This window comes from Petaurus breviceps, unplaced genomic scaffold (assembly GCF_028583685.1).
Source record: "Petaurus breviceps papuanus isolate PSGF00001 unplaced genomic scaffold, PetGlider_PUasm1.0 213, whole genome shotgun sequence".
In the NCBI taxonomy this organism is placed as follows: domain Eukaryota; kingdom Metazoa; phylum Chordata; class Mammalia; order Diprotodontia; family Petauridae; genus Petaurus; species Petaurus breviceps.
Window position 1 is genome coordinate 13,793,603 of NW_027185860.1, and position 7,776 is coordinate 13,801,378.

Genomic DNA, 7,776 nt, shown 5'->3' on the forward strand with positions numbered 1-7,776 from the left:
GTGTGTGTGTGTGTGTGTGTGTGTGTGTGTGTGTGTGTGTGTGTTTTAAGCAAAAGGGAGGACTGCAGGATAAAAGGAGAGGAATTGAGTCTGGGAGACTGAATGGGGAAGTGTCACTCCAGAATGGGTAATGGGAGTCTGATACAAAGGACTCCCATGGGGAAATGGGTATGTGCCTTTGAAGAAAGATGTGGAACTCAAAATGGGTTTAATCTAGGTTTGGTTGGTTCATTAGAAGTTTACCTCCTCTGAGAAATCGTTATGCCTCTGTGGGCAACATCCCAGTACATAAGTAGGGGTTGTGGAGCTCCTTAGAGCAGCTGGCACTCAGGATTGTGGTGGTAGTAGAAGTAGGGGAACCCAGACATTAGAGAATATGACTTTTGGGAAGGGAAATTAACAACAAATCAATTGAAACTGAATGCTGTGAAATTATAAAAAAAAAAATACCTTCGTAGTATGAGGGGGACTATGAGTGTGGAATTTTATATGGATTGTCAGACTTTGTTTTTGATATGTTGGTTACTTTTATTGAAATATTTTTGTTTCTTTTTAATTTTAAAATTCCGTTATAAACTACAGAACACCAGAACAAGTACATTTGTACATGTTGGTGATATGAAAACAAAAGTTATCAATAAAATTTTATTTTTAAAAATATCAACAGTTATAAATGATTTGCATCAGTCGAAGGAGTTTTCTATACTGAGAGTTTCCTAAATTGATGAAATCAGACACACAGACATAGACACACAAACATACAGTTTGTTTCTATCTGATAAGCACTTTACATTCTTTTAGTAAATGTATCTTCAAGATCCAGTAGTATGGAAAATAAAAGTTCTTTAAGGTCAGAACCTCATCTCTATACCCCCAGCATCTAACACAATGCCATACACATTTAGGTATTATGCAACCCTTAACTCAATCAATTTGATTCAGTTCAACAAATATTTAGTAAAGGGTTGCATAATGAGTGTCAATCTGTTTAAAAAGGAAACAAAACAAAATGTAAAGATTTGACCCATATTACACCTCCAGATGAATCTCCTGTGGCCAGGCACAATTCTGGAAATAGCATTAATAATGTACTGTGCAATATATTACAGTATTTCCTGTTATTGAATGTGACCTTTCCTGCAGTAGCTGAAAATACCACATTTTCTTGTTTGAGAAAATAATAATACAATCATAGAAAATGTCAGATTTAATAGATAATTTGTTTCATTGTCTTTCCTTCACTATCAATTTAGTAGCATCGCATGTTGAGAAAAATGAAAGCCTTTCTTGGGACCGTGAGGCTACTTTCACACCTTTCTCATCATTTGTCCCTGCTTATGGGTCTTCCTTTGACTGCTATAATTGAGCATGTAGAATTCCTGTACAGATTGAGAATGCCATCTCTTCCTTTCCTTTACCTTACAATATCAATGACCTCTATATGTTAGCTTTAGACTAATTATAAATGATTGATGAAAGGGCAGCACTTATCTAAGCAACAATAAATACGTTATTGATGACATTTGAGTATATTATGTGGTGTACTCATATTTCATATTGATTGTTGTTTATTTGAAGCCTATGGCAATGATTCGGTTAGAATCACGTATTGATCTACCTGGTCTGGATCATGTTAATAAATATGTTTATAGTTTATATAATCTTATAATCAATCTTTAGGAGTCAGTATTGGCTAGAGTGTTTACTAATTTTAATCTAATACTATCACAGTGGGGAAAAACTTGTTATTCATTCATGTAAAAATTCTTTTTAAAGATAAAGATGTAATCCTTAATTAATCCTAACAGTTGTTGAGCATGATTGCAAATTGCCCAATATACATCTTCTTACTTTTTAAAAATAAATATTTTGCCTGATATGGAACTATAACCTACTATTAAAAAGTATAGTATCAAACATGAGTTCTTGGTGTTGTGTAATAAGGCAGTTAAATAAATGAAAATGAACATTTTATAACACAGTTATAGCATCAAGAATAAATGAGTTCTAGATGTTGGATAACAAGGGAAATTAAATAAAGATTTAATAACACAATCTGGCATGGAGGGAAAGAACTTACCTACTGTAGGAGGCAAACACAATTGTGTCTTGTTCACTATTACCAATTTTAATGACTTACAGCTATACTGACCTGTTATGATTATGACATTGATTAAAATTTGGACTTGCTTAAAAGTAGAAAGTCTTTGCAACTGTAGAAACTTTTGGCTTTCTTCCCCAAATCCATCACATGTACTGGCAGTTAAATGATCTTTTATAAAAAATGTATTTGGCATAACTTGCCAATAAAAAGTATAGAACAAAATCCATTCCTTTAGATACATTGAATCAAATGGTAAAACTCTATATTTTCAAATCAAAAGGGGATTTAAAAGAATTAACTTCAGTGTACTAATGTGAGGAATTGGTTTATTGCTGTCTCATGGTTTAATTGGTTTGGACAGAGAGTTATTGAAAACTTTTTTTTTAAATGACTCTTCTTCATGCATTCATCTTATAACAAAGTGAGTGAGCATAGCTCTTTCCTCTCTTCCTGTAGTGAAACTCAAAGCTACTTGAATAAATGGTCTATTTCATGGGACCCTAGATAAAAACTTGATTTTTAAAAGGAGAACTTTTGCTTAAGAGACATTAGAATACATTATACTAGATATACAGTTAAGAAGGTGACTAGTGCTAGTTTTATGACTTTGGGAAAGGTCCCCAATAATTGCCTCAGCTTCTAAGATTAGAAATTACAGTTTCTACATCAACAATTATTTTATGTCAATTGAAAGCACAGGTCTGAATTAAAAAAAAATGGAATCCAAAAATCAAAAACAAAATCTATGGTTAATTCCAAAGAATCAAATAGATATATTCTTCTTAATTTTGTTTCTATGTTTTTTTTAGTTAATCTCCTGGATTCAAAAGCAATTCAAGGGGAGCTGGGCTGGATCTCCTACCCAGCACATGGGGTAAGTTCAGTAGGTATTTATGTGTGTACATACACACACACACACACACACACACACACACACACTCTCTCTCTCTCTCGCTTTTTCATTTTACAGTATGCTTATTATGTTGCTTCTTCAGAAAACTCCAGTGGTACCTGGGATGTTCTAAAAAAGGAAGTTTTTGTAAATTTGAGATAATAAGGTATTTTGATAGAAATTCTGAGTATGGAAATATTCAGTATTTCAAGAATAAAAAACATTGAGACTATGTTTCTATCCAGTGGGGCTCCTGGACTGACATTTTGACTGATTTTAACCCCTTAAGTTTACACTGTTGATACTTAATAGATTATATCAACTGATTATTTTGACATTTGTTTGTATTTTCTCAATTTTCATATTTTAAATTCTCGAGTTGTTACATAAAGATATATTTAGTATTTTAACATTCTAAATCATGTAGAATGCTGTTTTTCTAACTTCAGTGTTTTGCTAATTTTGAATCAGCTTTTAAAATGTTTGAGAACTCTCCCATTAGTAATAAGGAATTTAAAAAAATGCTTCATTGATGACTATTTTGAGAATAACCATGGAGGAACCTTGGCTTATATATCTGGAGGAAAAGCTTGTGGTCCTAAATTCCTGTATTCTAAATAATTTCTGGTTTTCTAGTCTAGAGCAGTTGAAAGTAGGGTATTTTATTTCGGGGGAAATAAAACTTGTGGGTTCTGACTTCAAATCTTAAACTTCTTTAAAAAGTTCACAGTGATTTTACAAACCAGAGACAGATTAGCAAAGTGTGTGGCCTTTTGGGATTCTTGTTGTTTTATGGTGAGCCCTTTTATTGTTACTTTTTTCCCCTGTATCATTCCCTTGGAAACGGAGGGAGGTAGTGAGGGAGGGGCCACACTTTTGAAAGCTACTGGTTTCTGTAAATTATAGGATGAAAGCTGAAACAGATTTCTTCCCTTCATTTCCAGTTATAGCTTGTGGATAAGGTAGAGCTCTGTTGTATGTGTGTATGTGTATGTGTGTCTGCATATACATACATACATACATACATATGCATGCTATATATGTGTGTGTGTGTGTATACAGAGAGAGACAGAGAGAGAAAGAGACAGAGACAGAGAGAGAGACACAGAGAGAGAGACAGACAGACAGAGAGAGAGACAGAGACAGACAGAGAGACAGAGACAGAGAAAGACACAGAGAGAAAGCAGAGTTTTATATGGCTTTTTCTTTGATAGTTTTTTTTTTCCAACAAACTAAAGTCTCCACTTAATAGTGACATTCTGTCTTTTGCTTGTTTGGTCCTGTTGATAACAGCATTTAAGTTATTACCAGCTCCTTTTTTCTACAAATGATGTTTTATATTAAGGATACCTCACATATCTGTCATTTTTGTATCTGTTTCTCTTCCTGGCATACCTTGATACTGACACAATGCCAAATCTCCTACTTTATCCTGGAGAATATCATGTAATCTGTGCTTCATTAATTGGCCTAGAATGGAGGGCAGCCAGGACTGGTTTCCCCTTAGGTGTAAAATGATTCAAGTAGTTAGGACAAAAGTAAAGGACAGTGGTAAATGAGTAAAGTCAGTACTTAGTTTTGCACAAGGAAACTCATTTTTAAAAATTAGATTTCTCATAGTCAATTTTAACTGTAGTTTTTAATACTTTGGGAAAGTATCATATTATATTTAATACATTATTTACGAATGCCAACTAGGAGCTTGATAGAAGAAAAAATTCAATGATTGTTAATATAATTAATTTAACATGAGTGTCTGGGGGTACAAACTTATTAACTTTTTAGATAGTTCCCTGAGATAGAGAAAAGCTCAGACGACTTTGCTATGGTCACACATTAAATGTCAGAGGACAGATTTAAGTTCAAGTCTTCTAACTTAAAGTTCATCACTTTCTCCATTAAGTCACACTCCCCCTCTGTTTAAATATTTATATCAAGATTAAAGTCTCTATTTCATTTGTGGGTTGGGTGTGGCCAGAAAAGATATTTGCACCTAAATTTTAATAGTGTTAAAGACTAATAAAAAAAAAGTTGGCATTTTCCTTTAGCTGAAAATGTTTGATATAGGAGACTCTTAAAGGTAAGCACCTTAGAGAATCACCCTATCCTCACCTTGTTCTCTCTTCCTGGCCCTTCACTCATTTTCTAATCTTCCTACTCTCAAAAATCCTAAGAGAATTTATTCAATGAACACTTCTCAGTTTCAAATTCTGCTTCCTTTCTGCCTCAGAAAGCCTCTTTCAGTTTCATTGGCAGACCTTCTTCTCTACAACTTTGCTTTATTGATCTGTCTGCAGTGGTAATTCCCCTGGCTCTGTTGCCTAAAAGTACAAGAAGAGAAACAGCTGGCATAGCTATAGTCTGTCATCCTAGAAACTTTCAAGGGGGAAAAACAGACAGAATGCCCCAATTTGGTTATGATACCCTATTTCATCCAATTTTAAGGGGGCAGGAATAAAAGCAAGAAAAATACAACCTTTTTTAAAATAGTTTTTGGTGAATATGGTTACTTTGAAACGTAAACGTAAAAAAAGTTAAATGTTCAAGATTCATTATGTCAAACTAGAATTTTCATGAAGATATACATCAAGTTTGGGGAACCTGCAACCTCAAGGCCACATGTGGCCTTCTTTTATTTTTTATTTTTTCAATTAGTTTAATTATTTTTTCATTTTTTTTTCACATGTGGCCTTCTAAGTCCTTAGGTGCAGCCTTTTGACTGAGGCCAAATTTTACATAGCAAGTCCTTTTATTAAGGGTATTTGTTCTGTGAAGTTTGAATTCAGTCAAAGGGCTGTACCTGAAGGATTTGGAAGGTCACAGGTGACCTCAAGGCAGGTTTCCTACCCCTGAAATAGAAGATACTGTTCATTTAAAATGCATTAATATATCCCTAACAAAGAAATGGGTGGAATGGAATCATCCCACATTAAATTATCCTTGAATGTGTAACAGAATCAGTATTTGGATTGGTTTAGTTAATTCTTCTTATTCTTGGAAGTCATCCTCTAGCTTGCATATCAAAACGTGTGGTCACTTAAGTTTCTAGAAAAGCCCTAACAATTGAAACTGTTATTTTGACTATACTTTGCCATGAAAAATGATGTAGTAATAGGTGAAGACATATTTTTATAGCCATTATTATGCTAATTAAACCTGGTAAACAATCCTGCATCTGTCTGGTGGGTACCTAAAATATGAACTTAAACTTCAGAGGAAAAATATTATAATAAAGATGTCACATCATACTGAAATATTACTGTTAGTGCCGTTGTAATTTACAAAGTAAAGCTAATAGTGCTATGCCAGGGATTATGATTCACTAAATGATATGTTGGTAGAATGCCAGCCACTTTTCCAAGTTTTGAAATATTCTCATGAGAAACCATAAATGAAAATCTACTGAGATGTTTATTTTTTTTCTTTTTTTGGATGAAAATTTTTAAAAAAGCAATTGGTTACAAATATCCAATGAGTATTGGGATAATAATTTTACTTAGGTTTTATAAAGCTGTTTTATTCTAGGAAAAACAGGTATGAGTGGTGTTAAAATTATCAATCAATTCCATCATATATGTATATGCATCTGTATGTTAATGAAAGTGTGTATATATATATGCATATGTATATATACACATACACAACTAGAGTTTTTGTTGTCATATACACTGATAACTAACCTGTGAAATGAGTTTGAGAAGAGTATTTCTCTCACCACCTTCCAAAAAGTAAATGTTGAATCTAAATGACTGAAACCTTATCAGAATCAAAGGAGAATTCAGAATAATGCCTAAGAGAAAATAAAAGTCTCATGATTCATAATCTAATGCCAGATTCCTAAAAGAAGCCTTTGAGGAAGGTCTAATGGAATTGGATTTATGTATCCTGAATAAACAAAGGAGGGTGGGATTAATATGCAAATATATGAAGGGATATTATTTTATTGGTAGGGAGCACCTGCTTGGTATTCCACTGTGGGATTTGGGTAAGATGTAAGAACTTGCTAGAATTATGGTTCCTGAAACCCTGGAACACATCGCAATGAGAAATAGGGAATGTCTTTTGGAAGCTGTTTAGGGAAAGAATAGTGTGCTTGTATGGCTTCATTTATTATTTGTTTTCTTACTTAGAGTCAGAAAACTTCTTCAAGCCTTTGGTTTCAATCCCTATTTTTCAAGTTGTTATTTTTCTACTGCAAGTTAGGCATCTATATGTGCATGTATGTATATGTATGTGTGCTTGTGTACATGCATGTTTACTAGAGATCGATGAATAGAAAACTGAGAGTGTTAAGTTACATAGGCAAAAATCAGTGTATCTAAAATTGATCTTCAGACTAATAGTCCCTTTTCCCCTTTAATCAAAGGTAATATAAGGCATAGTGAAGTATTTTTATTAGTTTTGATTAAAATTATGTTTTTCTATTAACATCTTTTTAATAAAAACAATTATTTTTAAATTTACTCTTTTGTCACAGTTTTTGAAATTTGTTTCAACTTTTATTTCAATTTTTTTTCCACATTTGACCACAACAGAAAAAGTATAGAATTCCGGAATCATTACATTTATTTTTTTAAATTATACATGGATTTTGAGGTCATCTTATACGGCCAGATCATAATTAGTAAATTGTACTATTAATAAAATTCTTGTTAATGAATATTGAGGAAAGAAGCTTGTTTTTCCCCAAATTGTTTTCTATGTGCTTCTATACTTTTATTTAAGATTTATGCATGCCATTCCAAATGTGGCCAGTCTGTATAATGCCTTACTAGTCTGG

The 7,776-nt window shown here is 33.0% G+C and overlaps 1 protein-coding gene across 5 annotated transcripts in view; it reads left to right on the forward strand.

Moving 5' to 3' along the window:
• The window catches only part of EPHA3 (EPH receptor A3), a 531,109-nt gene that overhangs the window by 25,081 nt on the left and 498,252 nt on the right, over positions 1–7,776 (forward strand). For all 5 annotated transcript variants that reach the window (XM_069093931.1, XM_069093930.1, XM_069093929.1 and 2 more), the window contains exon 2: positions 2,914–2,978. In XM_069093931.1, coding sequence (XP_068950032.1) covers positions 2,914–2,978 — 65 coding nt within the window. The remainder of the gene's footprint in view (positions 1–2,913; positions 2,979–7,776) is intronic.